Source organism: Megascapheus bottae, chromosome 25 (assembly GCF_031878675.1).
Source record: "Megascapheus bottae isolate mThoBot1 chromosome 25, mThoBot2.hap1, whole genome shotgun sequence".
Classification (NCBI taxonomy): Eukaryota; Metazoa; Chordata; class Mammalia; order Rodentia; family Geomyidae; genus Megascapheus; species Megascapheus bottae.
In genome coordinates, this window is record NC_143533.1 from 7,049,204 (window position 1) to 7,068,133 (window position 18,930).

Genomic DNA, 18,930 nt, shown 5'->3' on the forward strand with positions numbered 1-18,930 from the left:
AAGACTTGCAGGCCAAGACCTGGCTTTTGAAGATGATAGATTTAAACCTAGGATATATATTTGCTTAGAATACACTAATAGCTTTCTAATTATGTGCAAGAACCCATTTGTGTACAACTCACATGCCTGCCCAGTTATGTAAAGCCAGTATTTGTGCATGAAGGATTAACAGTTGTGAGAGTTAAAGGCCTTTCCACAACACTTCCCAGATACTTGGTATTTGATTTTTGCAACAACCCTCATGCAAGAATTATGTTATCTCACTATGCAGCCCAACTGGCCTTGAACCTCATGCCTTTAAGGGTCCTTCCTGTCTTCCTGGCTTAATAACCTTGTTTCTTTTTGGCCTTGACTATTTCATCCTTTTCCATTCATCTACTGAATAACTTCCTGGTTGCTCTAGTTTGGGGGCAATTGTGAATACAGCTACATTTATGTGGGTTTTTTTTGCCTATACATAAAATTTTAATTCTTGAGTAAATCCCCAAGAATTATGACTTGCTGGATCATCTGGTAAGGGTGTGTTTGGTTTTGTATAAACAGAAACCCTAAGACTATTTTTCCTGAGAATTTTAGGGCCTTTCCCCATAGAGATCGGGAAGGTGTATTTCCAGGAGATGAGACTTGGGAACAGGTGCATGGGGGAAACACAGGTGACCAGGGCAGTCATCCTGCAGCTGCTGACAGCTGCTTGTGGCGGGGATACATCTGCTTCACAGAGAGCCAAATGAACTGGGCTCATGCACTTTCACATCACTAAATCCTGAGGCACACACAAGAAGAGTGCACTTTAAAAAAAAATTCCATGAACAAAGCTAGTTGATTAAACACTTTTTTAAATAAAAAACTGGACGCTGGTGACATGCCTGTAATCCTAGCTACTCAGGAGGCTGAGATCTGAAGATCATGGTTCAAAGTCAGTCTGGACAGGAAAGTATGTGAGACTCTTACCTATAATTAAACAAAAAAGCTGGAAGTGGGGGCCGGGATTTTGGCTGAGTGGTTAGAGTGTTTACCTAACATGCACGGAAACCTGGGTTCAATTCCTCGGTACCACATACATAGAAAAGCCGGAAGTGGTGATGTGGCTCAAGTGGTAGAACACTAGCCTTGAGGGGGAAAAAAAAAGCCCAAGGACAGTGCTCAGGCTCTGAGTTTAGTCCCCAGGACTGGAAGTGGAGCTATGGCACACGTGGTAAAGCACTGGCCTTGAGCAAGACTGTCTTGTTCAGAAGCAGCACCTACTCCCTGAGTTCAGGTCTCAGGCACACACATACAGAGAAATGTCCCCCTTTGTCACCTGGCTTCATGGCTTCATGAATTTGTGGAAAGCCCATGTCTGGTGCCTCTACAGAGAATGCCAAGGAAAGTTACTTGACAGCATTCAGTCAAGGCGATGTTTTTAGAGTAGCTTCTTTCCTTTCTTAAAATAACTGACTTTTTTAGCCATGAGAAACAAGACAGAGGCATCTAATTTCACTTGAAGAACAATGCACCTCCAAGATCCAAGTGCCTGAACCCTCCTGGACTTGCAGGGATATTTATTGAGTCACTTAAGTGAACATACCGTCCCTGGGTACAGGAGAGCATGCCAGGAAGGAATGAAATCATTTATGTAAGGCTTCAACACCCAACAGCTCCAGCAGGACCTAACAGTCCAGCAGGGCAGCCAGGGGAAGACTAAGGCACGGGGCCTGGGAGTTACTTTTCCTTGAGAACAATGAGGGCAGAGGTTGCTTGGCTGGTGCTTAGCAGATGTGGAACTCCAAATCCCAGACTCCTGGCTGGCAGTGTAGCTCAGTGGTAGAGCACTTGCCCAGTAAGAGCAAGGTTCTGTGTTTATATCCCACCCAAAGCCTAAACCCTTCCACTTCCATTAAGTTAGTAGACACCCAGCCATGCAGGACTGGACTTTCTGCTGTTTTGCTAATTACCTTGCTACTCAGCCAGGTGGTTTGATTTCTCCAAACCTGGAGTTGCCATGGTAGAATGGGAGCTAGAGATGGCAGGAGGAGCATATGGCATAGCAATATTACAGGATTTGGTGAGAAAATAGGAGACTTGAGTAGGAATCTCCCAGTCTTGGTAACACAGTGACTCCATTGGAAGTTACAGTGCTTTCGTAAACAATGAGGGAGAGCCACTGGCAGAGTGGGGTTCCTTCCAGCTCCATCCAGTCTGCTCCAGAACAGAACCGGGGGATGGGTGCCGGCTTCCCCCTTTTTCCTCTGCTGAGGGCAGGCTAGGACAGTTTCCACTCCTTTTACAGTGGGAGATGCTTAAGGCTGGTGCACGCAGCCCATTCATCATACGAGAGAGAGAGAGAGAGAGAGAGAGAGAGAGAGAGAGAGAGAGAGAGAGAGAGAGAGAGAGAGAGAGAGAGAGAGAGAGAGAGGAGAGAGAGAGAGAGAGGAGAGAGAGAGAGAGAGAGATGAGAGAGAGAGAGAGAGAGAGAGAGAGAGAGAGAGAGAGAGAGAGAGAGAGAGATATTAGGCAGCTCTGGGCCTTCCCTCATACCCCAGGACTGGCCACAGCACAGCAGCTAACGTGTCCCATGTATGTTTGGTATCAGCCTGAGGATGGTTTACCAAAAGCCAGGAAGAGCTGGCAACAGGTGTCTCAGGCCTGTCATCCTAGCTGCTCAGGAGGCTGAGATCTGAGGATCAAGTTTCAAAGCTAAGGCAAGAAAGTTTGTGAAACTCAGCTCCAACCTGACCACCCAAAAACCAGAAGTGGGGTTGTGGCTCAAATACTAGAGGACCATCACACACACACACAACCGAGCGAGAGAACGCAAGACCCTGAGTTCAAGCCCCAAGTACTAAACAGGAAAAAAAAAAAAAAAAAAGGAAAAGAAGGAAGAAAACCTGCAGCACGCCCGCAGCGTCCCCCTGGCCAGCACACAGGGCGGGTGGATAAAGACGCCGTTGCAGGGGGCAGGGATTGTCTGAAATGGGCAGCGGCCAAACTCTGAGCCTCCCTCCGGGTCTTCCCAACGCCCCCTTCGCTGGTTCTTCCGCTCACACGTGGCCGGGGCCCACGTGGGCGACGCCGTCCCTTCGGGCTCAGCCCAAGCCGTGGGGTCCCCCTTAGCACCCCGCGGGGCTGGGCGGCCAGCATGGGGCGCACACCCCATCCGCCGGCCGTGCGCAGGACACCATATTTAGTCAGGGGGAGCGGGCAGCCCGACTGGTATGCGGCTCGGGGAGTTCCTGCCGAAAAAGGCGCCCGCGCCTGCCTTTTTGGGTTGTCCCCCGCCCAGGGCCCGGGAGGGAGGACCGGCTCGGCCCGGACCTCGGAGCCCGTGCGCGGGGAGCACGGCGTCCCCGGCCTTGGCGCGGGGCCAGTCCACTGCCTCAACCTTCCTTTTTATGGCCTATGTGTGTGTGTGTGCGCGCGCGCGTGTGTGTGACTGGAGAAGAGAGGCACGGGGTGGGGGGCGGGGAAGAAGGACAAACGGACAGATAGATTTAGTGACAACTGATGGAGAGACCGAGGGAGCAGAGCCAGAAAGGAGGAGGACGGAGGAGTCAGGCCCAAGGTCCTGGGGAGAGATGATGGGAAGGGGCCTCAGGGTCTATAGGGACCCCCCACACCTTCCGGAAACACTTGTTGTACTTTGTAGAGCCGGGAGGCACCCGCGATCCCTGCATCTGGACAGCATCTTGCAGAGCCACCCAGTTCCAACGCTCTGCACCCCACCCCATACCCACAATCGAGGACTGCGGAAGGCACGGGTTAGCGAGGGGGTTACAGGCCAAGGTCCCCTCGCTGGCTAGCGGGGCGGGGCGCCTGGGGCCAGTGGCTGCCCGGCTCCGTGGATGGGGTTGACAGTGGTCTGCTGGAAGTTCTTTCTCCCAAAGAAGTCCCCCTTCTTGCACAATTCCCAGCACCCAAGTAGGGGCGGGGTGGGGAAGGGAGAGCCCTGCTTTGCACTTTGCAGGGTTCAAGACATCACCGTGTGCTGCCCCCACCGCGGCAGGCGTCATACAGGAGGGACTAGGAAGGAAAAATGGCACACCGGATTCGGGCAGAAAGAGGTTAATCAGAGCCCAGGAGCTTTGCATTGGCTTCGGAAAAAAAAATTCTCCAGTGTTTCCCACTATAGAGGCCGCCTCTGGGGACTCCTGAGTCTTGGTGACCGTGCACCAGGATGCCTCTTCCCATGCGAACCCTGCGCGGAGGCCAGGTGCGCCTGGGGCCGGTGACAGCGGCTCTCCAGAGCTCCTGCAGGAGTGGCTGCGGAGAGCGCAGGCTGGACCCGCCCAGCCCGCCAGGCCCCGCCCCTTCGCCACCAGGCCCCGCCTTTCTCGCCTACAGACTGCGGCCGGGTCTCACTAAAGACAAGCACGCCCCCACCAGACCCTTCCCATCTCCACCAGGCCCGCCCCACATCTTTCCCACACCGCGGGCTACCCCGGCTCTCTCTACAGGCAGGCCCGCCCCAATCATCAGACCCCACCCCATAGGCCCTGCTCCAGATGGCCCCCGCCCCTCCAGACCTGCCCACCACCTTTTCCCACCCGTGGTCTGTGCGAGGTCTCTATAAAGCCAGGCGTCCAGGGTGCGCAGCAGATTTGGACGCCCGGGGCCTGGAAGTGCGCCAGATCCGAGTCTCCATCCGGTGTCTCCTCTCCTAACCCTCCCAGAGGACTGTAAGTGCTGCGGGGCGCCCCGGTGTAGAGGGGAGGGCTGGGCTGAAGGGTCCTGCGTGGCAGGGTAGCGCTGTGGTGGGGGTGTGTGTCTCTGTCATTCTCATCCTCTCAATTCGGGGACGGTGGCCAGCCGTCCATCCTTGAGATGCCAAGCGCGGGCGCAATGCCAGTGTTCTCCAGTCTTGGGAAAACTACCTTGGGAAAATAAATGGCTAGGACATAGCAATAGGTGGGACTAACGGGTGATTGGCGCTCGAGGTCCTGTAGACTGGTATCTAGCAGCCTCTGCACCGTTACCCTGGGCACCAAAAAAATATGCCTTGGAGCACTTTGCCACCCTGCAGATGGGCAGCGCGTCCAGCTGAACGGAACAGCCCGTGCCTGGGTTGTGTTGAGACAGGGCCTCTGGGACAAGGGAGAGGAGGCCCTGTCAACACTCGGGAGGTAAGCTGGTTGCCCTCCACCTTCTGAAGGTTGACCTAAGAGGCCCCAGAAATCCAGGTGTCTGCCAAGTTCCACATTGTATTCAGAAGAAACACCTGTCCTAGGTTAGATGATGAGGCCCGCCTTTCTTGCATGGAAACAAAAGTTCCCTGTGATGTTGGAGTAGCCAGAAAAACTGGGTTGGCTGCTGGAGATCTTGCAACTTGTAGAAAAGCACCACAAAAAAAAAAAGTCCAGGAGGGAAAAAAATAAAAAAGGACATAGAAACTCAGGGCAGGGAATGAGCAGTTCCAGTTAATATTAAGAACTGATTGGTTATGTTGTTCCCCTTTCAAAGGGAAGTCAGGCCGGATTGTTGATAAACTTTGCATAGCTGTATTTTGTTGTGGTTTTGTCTTCAGTCCTTTGGTTTGCTTAGAAGTACTATTTTGGAGTTTGTTTGAAAGAAGGGAGCTTGAAGGGGCTGATCTGAAGTTATGAATGGCAGGCTATGAAATAAAATGTGGAAGATGATTTTGAAAGCTGTTGGAGTCTTCCCATCAAGACAGCTACTATTAATGGTGTCCTGTTACAATTATTTCATAACAGGAATTATTATTTTGTCCTAAATCTGGGGATTGAACTCAGGATTTGGGAACTGTTCTTTAGCTTTACTCAAGGCTGCAGGTCAATCACTTGAGCCGAAGCTCCACTTCTTCCAGTGTGTTTTTTGTTGTATTTTTTAGGTGGTGATTAATTAGAGATAAGTGTCTCACAGGCTTTCCTGCCTGATCTGGCTTCAATCTGTGATCTTCAGACAACATTCTCTAGCTAGGATCACAGGTATGAGCTACTGGTACCCAATGCCACATAATTATTATATCACTTAACTGATCTCATTTAATTATTGTTCCAACTTCATCAGAAAGGCATTGGGATACCTGTTTAGTATAGAAGACAGCTGAAGCCCAGAGAGGCTGAGGCACCACCTGTGGCACACAGGAAATAAATGATCGAACCCAATCCCTGGTTTATCTGATGCCAGGTTTATACCCTTGACCTCACCATAATTGTCTCTTATTCCTCTTCTTCCTCCACTACTACTTCTCCTTCTTCTCCTTCTTCTCCTTCTTCTCCTTCTTCTCCTCCTTCTCCTCCTCCTCCTCCTCCTCCTCCTCCTCCTCCTCCTCCTCCTCCTCCTCCCCCCTCCTTCTCCTCCTCCTACTTCTCCTCCTCGTCCTTCTTCCTGTGGACCCACACTTCTTGTTGGAAGTCACGTTTCTGGTAGGAGCAAATTCTCCCAGCATTATAAATATTTATCATCCTCTCTTTGAAGAAAACATAAACTGATACTTTTTGTGGCTTTAAAAGAACATGAAACAGTTCATTCTGTCATTGGAGCTGATGATCTGAGGTGCTTCAGGATTCTTGGGCTGTCTCTGAGTAACCGCCCAAGTTTGACTCCTAAACACCCTATTTTTTTATTATCATGTCTGAAATAGACACAGGATTCCGTACAAGGTATTTGTTATGGATTTATCATTACTTTTCTGGGAGGGCTGAGATGGAGGCAAACATGTCCATGTATGGTAGTGTTTTCCAGCACCCAGTCCCAGCCCCCCGGCAACTACCCAGCCTTGCTTGCTGAGCCCTGGGGATTTCTGGTCCCCCTCAGGAAGAACTGGCAGTGAAGTTCAGGACATTTGGAAGGAAAGGACGATTTTTTTTTTTAAAAAAAAATGGGAATTGTCTCTTCCTTTCCTCTGGGCCTTCTATCCAAACAAATATATAATCGAAGCTATATAAGGTACCACTCTGCAATCTAAAATATGTTCAATTTTTTCTAGAAAACAAAAGCTCACTTTCAAGTCTATGGGAATCATAGAAGGCCACAAGCAGATTTTAATGTCACTTTCATTGCATTGAAGAAGCTCAACTTCTCTGTCTGTAAAATGGGACTAAGGAAAATAGCCAGTATTTGGGGCTCTCTCTCACTCTCTTCTTTGGTAGTATCAGGGTTTGCACTCAGGACCTCAAACTTGCTTGCTTGCCTCCAGCCTGGCTTTTCTTTCTTTTTTTTTTTTTGAGATGGAGCCTCTCTGATTTTCTGCCTTTACTGGCCTTGAGCCCTGATCCTCCACATCCCATTCTCCTGAGTAGCTAGGATCATAGGCGTGAGTCCTTGATACCTGGTATATATTGGGCACTCTTGCTGGGCAATATTTATGGCTGTTTTCTTATCAAGTCTTTAGAGAGCCATTACTGTTAGTAGCTTTCATTTATAAAAGTAGACTCTTAAAATTTCTCCATAGCTCAACAGCCAGTAAAGAAGATAAGGTTCTACAAGCCCTGAGTTTTCTCCTCCCTTTGGGGAGAAAGGGGTGTGAAGCCATATATATATATATAAATATATATATATATATATATATATATGTATATATATATATGTATGTATGTTGAGCATGGTGGCTCACGCCTATAATCCTAGTTGCTCAGAAGGCTGAGATCTGAGGATCATAGTTCAAAGCCATCGCTGACACTAAATACTGTGAGATTCTTTTTTTTTTTTTTTTTGCCAGTCCCTGGGCTTGAGCTCAGGGCCTGAGCACTGTTCTTGGACTTTCTCAAGGCTAGAGCTCTACCACTTGAGCCTCAGCACCACTTCTGCTTTTTCTATGTATGTGGTACCGAGGAATCGAACCCGGGTCTTCATGCATGCTAGGCAAGCACTTTAACCACTAGGCCAAACTCCCGGCCCCTATTGTGAGATTCTTATCTCCAATTAATCACTAGAAAACAGGAAGTGGGGCTGTGGCTCAAGGGGTAGGGTGGGAGCCTTGAGCTGAAGAATGCAGGGACAATGCCCAGGCCGAGTTCAAACCCCATGACTTACAAATATACATATATATATATATATATACACACACACACACACACACACACACACACACACATGTGTGTGTGTATATATATATATATGGTTTTATTTAAATAGCTGTTACAATGGGGTTCAACGTAACGTATCACTTTGTAAGTACAATGCATCTCAACCAATTTCACCCCCTTCATTTGCGAACGTCTTAACATAGCACCTGGTCCTTGGCAAACCTCAGCAGACAGTCATCTCTAACAAACATGAGCAGAGATGGTAAGGAACTTGTTCCATGTGCACAGCCTAAAGGAGACACTTGTCCTATGTTATCTTTGTGTTCTTGCTTTTCGTAAAGGCCAGTCCTCTTTGAAGGGATCTGGGAGGCCCCAAGTAATGATTAGAAATGACTTCTGTGTTGAGGGATGCAACGCACACCTGTAACCTTAGCTAATAAGGAGGATAGAAGAGGCAAAACAGTCTTTGAGACTCCAATTCTAAGCCCTGGTGCAGACACAAGGGAGGCAGAGGGATGCAGGGACTGTCTTCTTCATTATTGCCTTCCTTCCCAATTATATCAGGGGTTTCAATTAAGCATGTCAGTTTATGAAGCATTCCTGATATGCTCCAGGTCTCCGAGTGCTTGGCTTTGGGTTTTAGGGGTATTTTTGAATATTTGCCTTTGCATCATGACAAGCCTTGGGGATGGATTCAAGTCTAGATGCGGAATTTCTTTTTGTGGTGTGTACACTTTGGGTGTATAATCTGAGCTTTTTTTGTGTTGTTATTTTATTTTTTTTATTATTTAAGTAGTTGTCCCAGGGGCTTTGAGTTCAAATTGTCGGTTGATCAGTTTCCCCAATCCCCTGTGCCCTGCCCCCCCAACTCTCCCCCCCTCCTCCCCTCAAGTGGCCCAGTTTCCTTTTCACATGTGGACATTGAATATTCTAGCTGCCTTCACCCATCTTCCCTCCCTCCATCCCTTCCCTCTCTCCCTCCCTCCGTTTGTCTACCCCCTCTCCTCCCCCCTTGACAGTACTCCCTTCCAGCCTCCTGGTGTTCATTTGGTGGGGCTGTAAGTTAGTCAGAATCCTCCTCTGAGCCTACCCTGCTATAGTTAGCATGTTTATACATGTGAGCCTGCATACGCTGTCATGTGTGTTTATTTTATTCAGTCATTTTAGTTATGTGTGTTAACTGCAACCCTTAGCCACTTGGGGTCAAGGGTGAGAGTTTTTCTTGGGGACATTTTGTTGACATGCCAAAACTCGGACATTTTGGAGCTTCTTGGGTAAGGACACTTACCCTGTGTATCTGTTTTCATCTACTAAGATGTGTTTGTGGCATGAATTTCCTATAATGATATTGCTAAGTTAATGGCCTTGTGCTTTTTTTGGGGGGGGGGTGGTTACAGGTTCTGGGGTTTGAACTCAGGGCCTGGATACTGACCTAGAGCTTTTTTGCTCAAGGTTGCACTCTACTACTTAAGCCACAGCTCCACTTCCAGCTTTTGGTAGTTTATTGGAGATAAGAGAGTATCAAGGATTTTCCTGCCCTGGGCTGGCTTTGAGCCATGATCCTCACATCTCAGTCTCCCGAATAGCCAGGATTACAGGCTTGAGCCACATGTGCACAGCGGGGCCTTTCACTTTTAAAATGCTAAATATTGACAAGTAGTCCTGGAGAGAGACTGCAGCATTCCCCTTGTCCTTTCACATCTGCTCTATGCATTTATATATTTTTGTTCAAGTCCTAGGGCTTGAACTCCAAGTTCTGCGCTCTCATTTAACTTCTTTGTTCAAAGTTAGCACTATAGCACTTGCCACAGCTCTACATCTGACTTTCTGATGGGTAACTGGAAGTAAAAATCTCACAGACTTTCTTCCCAGCCTTGGTTTGAATCACGATCCTCAGTTCTGGCTCTTTCAGAGTTTTTGTTTGTGTGTGTGTGTGTGTGTGTGTGTGTGTGTGTGTGTGTGTGTGTGTGTGTGTGTGAGAGAGAGAGAGAGAGAGAGAGAGAGAGAGAGAGAGAGAGAGAGAGAGAGAGAGGGAGGGGAGAGAGAGAGAGAGAGGAACTCTGGGCCTAGGTGTTGTCCCTGAACTCTTCAGCTCAAGGCTACTACCCTACCCCTTGAGCCACAGCACCACTTCCCATTTTCTAGTGAATAATTGGAGATAAGAGTCTCACGCTCTTTAATACCCTGGCTGGCTTTGAACCGAGATCCTCAGATCTCAGCCTTCTGAGTAGCTAGGATTACAGGCATGAGCCATCTTGCCTGGCTCTTCCTGAGTTTTTGAGGTGATTAAATAAGATGGAAACTGGGGCTGGAGCTAGAGCTTAGTGGGAGAGTGCATGTCTGGATGTGGTCTCTAACACCACACACAAAAAAATGAGCTGGACACATGGGCCACGTGGTAGAGCAACAGCTGTGAGCAAGAAAGCCAAATAATCCCTAAGGCATTGTTAGTGTCTCTCTCTCACACACACATATACACACACATACATGTGACAGCTGCTATTTATGCCTGTGCTGGTGGCTCATGCCTGTGATCTTAGCTATTTAGGAGGCTGAGATTGGAGGATTACAATTTGAAGCCAGCCTGGGAAGACAAATCTAAGAAACTCATCTCCAATTAACCAGCAAAAAGGTAGAAATGGAGCTCTGGTTTAAGTGGTAGAGTACCAGTCTTGAATGAAAAAGCTCAGGGACAGTACCCAGGCCCTGAGTTTAAGCCCCAGGAGTGACCAGCACATGCGCACGCGCGCACACACACACACACACACACACACACACACACACGGAAGCCAGCATTCAGTATGCTTTACCAGTTTTGTGATCATGGTTAGTGTAATTTGATGAGCTCACTGAAGTTTCTCAAGGGCACTATTTAGTCAAACATGATTTTGTTATTTTGGGGAGCCCCAGCTGGGTAGACAGGAAGTTGAGTATCCTCAAGTGCAATTGGGTCTCACTGAAGGTCAGATAATGCCTGGTACCTCCTTAACAGATTTCACATCAGTACCATATTGGGAGACCTTTGCACCTTCCCTCATCCTCCCCCATCTCCAGTAGCCCAGCGGATACCAGGTGTGGTAGTGCATACCTATAATCCCAGCTACTGTAGAGTGCTTGCATTGCATACATCAGGCTTTGGGTGCTGCTTCCAGAAATTCCAGGACCTCAGAGTTCCAAGGAGCCCAGTCTGGGAAAGGCCTTTGCAGCTGGCTCGCCTCTGACCAAAGAGGATTTCACACTTCATCAGGGTCGACGGCATCAAAGGGTGGAGGGAAAGGAGTGGGGGAGGGGGTTCTCTCGCCTTTTACACTTGCTCTTGCTTCTGTGATTTTTATCCTGGATCAGATGAGGCCCCCCGCCACTCACACCCATGCCTGCTTTCTTTTTTCTGTGCATTTTGTTGCTCATCTGGCTAAGTCAAGACAGCTTATGCGCGGGGCCTGACTAGAAAAAGCTGCATACCAGGTCATGCTGCTCCAAAGGAATGGAAGATTCTGGAAATACTATGGAGACTTTCAGGGGTGCTGAGCTATCCCATAAATGGTGGTGGTGGTTCAAGTTGGTTTAGATGTGCTTTACAACCGGACACACACAGGGCCCTGCACTGTGGAGGTGGGGAGGAGGGATATGGAAAAATAATCCTGGGGCTTTACTTAACTAATTACTTCTGGTGTAGGTCCTGGGGCTGGAACTCAGGGTCTGGGAGCTTTTTTCACTCAATACTGGTGCTCTACCACTTGAGCCACAGCTCTGCTTCTGGCTTTTTTTTTCTTGGTGGTTCTGGAAGTAAGAGCTCATGGACTCTCCTGCCTGGGCTGGCTTTGAAATGTGATCCTCAGATCTCAGCCTCCTGAGTAGCTAGGATGACAGGTTTGAGCCTCCCATGTGGCCTTGGCATCTTTGGACAATAGAAACAGGACAGGGAACCTTCTGGTACCTTCTGGATGCTTCGGTAGATTGTGGGTGTGGGGTGGTACTCCACTCTGGCCTGCTGTTGACCGTGTGCCCATTCTACCCAGGGCACCCGTGGGCATCATGGCGCAGAAGGGTCAGCCGAGTGACGATGAGAAGTTTCTCTTTGTGGACAAGAACTTCCTGAACAGCCCGATGGCGCAGGCAGATTGGGTGGCCAAGAAGCTGGTGTGGGTCCCGTCGGAGAAGCAGGGCTTCGAGGCGGCCAGCGTGAAGGAGGAGAAGGGCGACGAGGTGGTGGTGGAGCTGGTGGAGAATGGCAAGAAAGTGACGGTGGCCAAGGACGACATTCAGAAGATGAACCCGCCCAAATTCTCCAAGGTGGAGGACATGGCGGAGCTCACCTGCCTCAACGAGGCCTCTGTGCTGCACAACCTGAGGGAACGCTACTTCTCCGGCCTCATCTACGTGAGTGCCCAGGGCCAGGGGCTGTGGGCTGGGCTGGGGGAAGGGGGACGTGGGGACCCTCATCTCCCACCCTTGCCTGGAGTAGCACCATCCATGGCCACTGCCCACGTGGGGCTAACTTTTTATCAGGTTTAAAGATAAGATATTTACAGTTGAGAGAGATTGATTGAAGTGTTTAAGTGATTATGTCCAGATATAAATGTCTTTATGATTTATTTCTCTGTCTGCCCTGGGGCTTTGACTCACAGCCTGGGCATTGTCCCTGAGCTCTTATTTTTGTTTGCTCAAGGTTAGCACATGACCACTTTGCTGAGCCACAGCACCACTTCTGGTTTTCTGGTGGTTTATTAGAGATGAGTCTTCTGCCCTGCTGGCTGGCTTTGAACCACGATCCCTAGATCTCAGCCTCCTGAGTAGTTAAAATGACAGGTGTGAGCCACCAGTATTGGCAATATAAAGTATTTTAAATACTATTGATATTAACAATTCATCTCTTCAGTTGTATCTTGGCCCTAGATCAAGCACTCTGTAAGTACTGGGTTTGGCACAGAGTTAGGTGGCATAGATCTAGAACATTCTTAATCTAGAGGGCCTGGACTATAAAGGACTGGTGACAGAGGACACAGGTTCCACATGGGGTTTGGAGTAAGATCTCAGAATAAAAGAGGCAGAGAAAGCCAGGAGTTTGGAGTGGTTAAAGTGCTTGCCTAGCATGCACGAAGACCCGGGTTCAATTCCTTGGTACCACATACATAACAAAAACGCTGGAAGTGGTGCTGAGGCTCAAGAGGTAGAGCTCTAGCCTTGAGAAAGTCCAAGGACAGTGCTCAGGCCCTGAGCTCAAGCCTAGGACTGGCAAAAAAAAAAAAAAGAGGCAGAGAGATCTCTTTACCTATTTATTATGCCAGTCCTGGGGCTTGAACTTGGGGCCTTGTGCTTTTTTTTCTCAAGGCTAGCGTTCTGTTACTAGAGCCACAGCTCCACTTCTGGCTTTTTGGTGGTTAATTGGAGATAAGAGTCTCATGGACTTTGCTGCCCTGGCTGGCTTTGAACCATGATCCTCAGATCTCAGCCTCCCGAGTAGTTAGGATGCCAAGATGTGAGCCACTGGCACCTGGCTTTCTTTTCCTCTCTGACTGGGCAGCTTACCTAATTTCTTTTAAATATTTCCTTGCCTGTAGAAAAGACACAAGAATTTTTATCAGACCCATGCAGTAAGAGTTTTCTTTCTACAAATCTCCAACAAGCCAAGCATGGTAGCATATACCTGGAATCCCAGCCTCTCCATAAGAGGAAGCAGGAAGATCAGCGTCTGGGGCCTGACCAGGCCAAGTTAGTGCAAAAGCCTATCAAAAACAAAATAAAAGCAAAAGGGCTGAGAACATGACTCAAGTGATAGAGTGCTTGCTTGAGGCCCACCCCCCAGCTACCTTTGAAGGGCTACAAACATATCATGTAATATTCCCAGTCCAGGCCTTGAACCTGTTTACATTTCATTGTTTGTTGTTGTTCTTATTATTGATGTACTGGGGTTTGAATTCAGAGTCTCACACTTGCTAGGTGCTACAGCTTGAGCCATACCCCCAGACCTTACTGCTTCATCATTATTATTATTATTATATATTTATTTATTTATTTTGGAGAGGGCCTCCCACATTTTGCCCAGGTAGAACTGGGTTCTTCCTGTGCCTCCTGCATAGCTAGGATTGTAGGCATGAGCTACCACGCCACGCCCATGTTCTGTCATTTAATGCATGTCCATTCACTTCAGAAGCTTGCTCCATTTCTAGGCAAGCATATGGAGGCCTGGAACAGGAAAGCCCCTCTTTTCTTCTTTGAGTGAAGGAAATTCTTCGTGTGAATGGCATTTTTGTGGAAATGTTATCTTCCCAGGTTGACCTATGGGTTTTCCCAAGTGTGTGTGTGTGTGAGTGTGAGAGAGAGAGAGAGAGAGAGAGAGAGAGAGAGAGAGAGGAGGGACTGGGCTTCTTGGGGTCCAGTGCCATCCCAGGAAGTAGAGGGCAGGCCTGAATGTTTCCTCCATCCTCAGACATGATCTTTGAGTCCAAACTAGAAAGAAGACCACTCCCCCACCCCATCCAGGGTGTCATCTGAGAGAGATTAAAAAACAAAACAAAAAAAGCTTCAGATTCCTGCTGAGCTCTTCTGGACGGATTAGATGAAAATGCTTTGTACCTCGTGATGCCACCACTGCCCCTGCCTCAAACATTTCTGCTCCATTTCCTCTCTTCATAGACATAGGGCCTTGGGGAGGAGGCGGTCAGGGGGCGGGGCCAGGAAGCTCTGCCCTACCAATCAAAACCTGACTTGTTAGCCACTCCCCCGACCATCATCACTCAGCTTGGTCACCACGCCCTTGACTGTAGCCATGCCCTCACCTGTCATTACCCATCTTGGTAGCCCTGCCCCACCAATCATAACCCAGCTTGTTAGTAGGGGCTGGCAGGAGGTACTGTGTCCCTAGCCCAGCAGCCTGTGTAGTCTCTATCTCTCCACAAGCCCCGCCTCTTCTGGTTGCCACTGCTCACAGCTGGTCCATTTCAATCCTGCTTAGGGCTTATGGCCTGGGTCTCTATAGACAGGAGCCCCCCTCCCCCTTCTTCTCCCCCCACTGAGGGGAGGAGATGAACAGGCCTCCCAGGCAAAGGGTAAAGACTGGAACCCACAGGGACCTTTGGCTTTCTTAGTTTTTCAGAGATAGTCTTATTTTTCCCAGATAACAGAGTGCTTCCTCCAGGGACTTTTCAAGGAACGGGGCTACAGGCACGAACCATCACCCCTGGCCCATGATCTAGACATTCTTAGAGAGCCATATCTGCCAACGATTGATTTCCTTCTAGCTTCTGACCCAGACCTGGCCTTAGTAGGTGCTTGATAGGTGGCTCAAACAGGTGTTGTATAACCCCATTCACTTGGAACCTGGCAGAGCCCTCCATCCTCTGTCTACCAATCATTCCTCTGCTTCCCACCAGCCACACACCATCCGCCCTTGGCAGACTGAGCCCTGGGACTTTCCCCGCCTCCAAAGGGCAGCCTCGCCTCCTAGGTCAGAGGACCTCCGGAAGTCCACTTCTGCCACTGTCCTATGACCTGACAGGAGTCTAGGATACGCAGAATAGATTGAACGAGACGAATGAGCAAGTGGATGAGTAACAGCACATGAATGAGCGAATGAAAACAGTGACTGAAAGTGAGTGAATGAGCCAATGACTGAGTAGATTACTGGGTGAAGGTAGATGAATGAGTGATGACTGGTGAGTCAGTGAGTGCTGTGGGGTTTTGCTGGCAAATTCGGCCACCACACCTAAGCTCTGTTGTTTAATTGGTCGTGACTATGACATGGGTGAACTCTGTCCTTGGCCTGGGCTCTGCCTGGGCCTCTACCATCCAGTGCTCCCCGTGTGGGTGTGGCTGGGCCTGAAGGCCACACTGGGGCAGTGGTCCTGCTCCTTACCACACTCCACTTCCTGTCTTGATATTGTTCAAAATGTCCCTAGACTGTGATTTCCTTTTCATTCAGTCTTGGCCATCCCTCAGCCAGGGAAATTCTTACAGCCATCCAGGGGACCCCCCCCCCGCCTCAATTTCCCTAGCCTCAGTCCCCACCTCCACCAGGACACAGTGGATCCTGCCCGTCCATCCATCTGTCCATCCATCCAACTGTCTTTCCTCCTGTGTCCGCAGACCTACTCGGGGCTGTTCTGCGTGGTGGTGAACCCCTATAAGCAGCTGCCCATCTACTCGGAAAAGATCGTGGATATGTACAAGGGCAAGAAGCGGCATGAGATGCCCCCCCACATCTACGCCATCGCCGACACGGCCTACAGGAGCATGCTGCAAGGTAGGCCCAGCTGCTGCCACGTCTCTGGAAATCTCCTGGAATCCCTGCCAGGAATGCCAGCTTGGCAAGCAGTGCTGGGGACCCAGGGCTGTGACTGAAAAAGGAAGAAAAGCAAAGGAAGAAAAGCAAAGCCAACAGCTGTGGGAGGTGGGAGGGGAGAGGGTGGGGGAGGGGGCAAGAAGGGGTGGGGGAGAGGCCGCCTGGGCAAATATAGGCAAAGCTCAGCCCCTGAGCAGCCCCAGTGCGCAGTGCCAGCTGCCTGGGGAAGAAGCGGGAGGGGAAAGGGCTCAAAGAGCCCATCTCAGACTCCCTCAGGAGTGTGGGCATATGCTTTTCCTTCTCCAGCCTCAGTTTCCTCATCTGCACAAGGGGAGGCTCAGTCCTCATCTTGCCCTTGTGGCATAGATTATTCTTCATGCCAACCTGAAGAATTTTAATTAATTTTGGGGTCAGTCCTGGGGCTTGAGGTGCTGGCTCTGAGCTTTTTTTGCTTAAGGCTTGTGTTCTGTGTGAGTCACAGCCCCACTTTGGGCTTTCTGGTGGTTAATTGGAGACAAGAATCTTAAGGACTTTCCTGCCCAAGCTGGCTTTGAACGGTGATCCTCTCAGCCTCTTGAATAGCTAGGATGACAGGCCTGGGCCACCAGAGCCCAGCTAGCTTGAAGACCTTTACACGCTACCTTCGCACCCAAGTTTGACATCTTAGGGTCATCATACTTAAGCATAACAAGGCCAGAAGTGTTTCAGCTTTCAAATTCTGTTTTGATTTTAAAACATTAGTATATATTGAAGTGTCTCAGAGATGGAACCCAAGTCCAAAGAGGAAAATGATTGAAGTTTCAGATCTGCCTTGCATGCCTAAGTTGGAGGAAGTGTTATATAATATTTTTAAATACTTCTGCGCATGATGTTGGGTAATGTGGAATGTGAACTTGGACAGCTGAGGCAGGAGGATCTCTAGTTGGAGTTCAGCTTGAGTCTCAGTCTAAAAAAAAAAAAGGAATGGAATTATTTGCTGTGGTCTTATAGTGGGGCCTGAAAGTTTCAGATTTCAGCTTTTCAGACAAAGGAGGTTCAACCTGATTATATTATTATTATTTTTATGTGTTATAATAACAGACCAAGATGTGACATGTTTCTAGATAGTTCCCTCTTCGAAATGTCCCCTCCTGCCTTAATTCCCTGTGAACTTGATACAACTTGTTGAACTTGCTACAACTTTCTCAATGTTTTTCTTAGAAAGTTCACACACACACACACACACCACCTCCCCAGACACTGCTTTCATTCAGGACATTGATTCTAGAACAGAGCATCCATCATGTGTTTGTGTGTGTGTGTGTGTGTGTGTGTGTTTTGGGGGGACAGTCCTGGGAACTCAGGGCCTGGGCTCTCTGTCCCTGTGCTTCTTTTGCTCAAGGCTAGCACTCTACCATTGAGCCACAGTACCACTTCCAGCTTTTTCTGTTTATATGATACTGAGGAGTCAAACCCAGGGCTTTATACATGTTAGGCAAGCACTCTACCACTAAGCCACATTCCTGGCCTGTGATTCCTGGCTCTGCCCCTCATGTCCTATGTGGCTTTAGATGAGCTATTGAACCTCTCTGTACCCCTTGCTGCCTCTGTGGAAAAGAACTGTGGTAGCTATGACCTACGTCACAGGGCTGCCATGAGGATTAAATGAAGTATTACATTGAAAGAACTTCATAGCAACTTAGGAGTGCCAGATACTTACCAGCAAACTGTGCATCCAAAACTCACAAATGCATCAAGTGTTAGTGGCTCCCATGTGTCATCCTAGCTACTGAAGAGGCTAAGATCTGAAAATCTAAGCCAGCCAGGGCAGGAGAGTCTGTGAGATTCTCATCTCCAATTAACCATCGGAAAACCAGAAGTGGTACTTTGGCTCAAACTGGTAGACCACTAGCCTTAAGTGAAGCTCAGGAATGGCACCTAGACCTGAGTTCAAGCCCCGCAACTGACCAAAAAAATTGAGATTCTCTGAACCTCTTTGGTTGCATGATTGGGGACTTTTACCTTATGAAGCAATATTTTTCTTTGCACAAAATTATTGAAAAATTCCCATACAATTACTTTCTGACTGTGTGCCTAAGATGCATTGTGAAACAAGTAAAATCAATATTAAATCTAGATCCCAGTCCCTGGGGCACCTCGAGAAGTCTGTGTAAATATTTCCAGATCTGAAAAACTTCTGATCCCAAGAGTGATATGCCCATAACACATCGATGACACTGGGCTCCCACAAAACTTCCAGGACAGTTGGCACCCAGGGTAGGAGATGGGCACTGTAGGAACTCTGTGGGTGGGAATCTGCATTTGCCAGGAAAGAGGGGCGCAGCTAGAACCACCCAAGTTTCTGTGATCCTAATTCCAGATATAGCCTGCAATCCATCCAAAGACCAACAGGTGGCGCCTTGTAAGACCTGGTGAGGATATGCCATTCCCTCTCTCATCCCAAGGCCTTGTGTTTGGCCCGGTACTGTCTACTGCCCCTTTGTGGTCTCCATGGCTGCCCTTGATGAACGACTATTTAGGAGGTTGTTTGCAAGCCTCTGTAGGAAGCTGGACATCACGCAGTTATTATTTGGCATGCATTGGGCTACAAGTAGCTTAACTAGCAAGGAAATGTCTTAAGCAATAGTTTATTGTCTCCTGTAACAGCAAGTGCAGGGGCTGTTACTATCTGGGTTGTCAAAATCA

The 18,930-nt window shown here is 48.8% G+C and overlaps 1 protein-coding gene across 4 annotated transcripts in view; it reads left to right on the forward strand.

The window, feature by feature from the left end:
- Positions 1-4,562: 4,562 nt before the first annotated feature.
- Positions 4,563-18,930, forward strand: part of Myh11 (myosin heavy chain 11) — a 51,004-nt gene continuing 36,636 nt past the window's right edge. For all 4 annotated transcript variants that reach the window (XM_090358118.1, XM_090358119.1, XM_090358120.1 and 1 more), the window contains exons 1-3: positions 4,563-4,655; positions 11,984-12,344; positions 16,050-16,206. In XM_090358118.1, the coding sequence (XP_090214244.1) occupies positions 12,000-12,344; positions 16,050-16,206 (502 nt within the window). In that variant the 5' untranslated portion in view covers positions 4,563-4,655; positions 11,984-11,999. The remainder of the gene's footprint in view (positions 4,656-11,983; positions 12,345-16,049; positions 16,207-18,930) is intronic.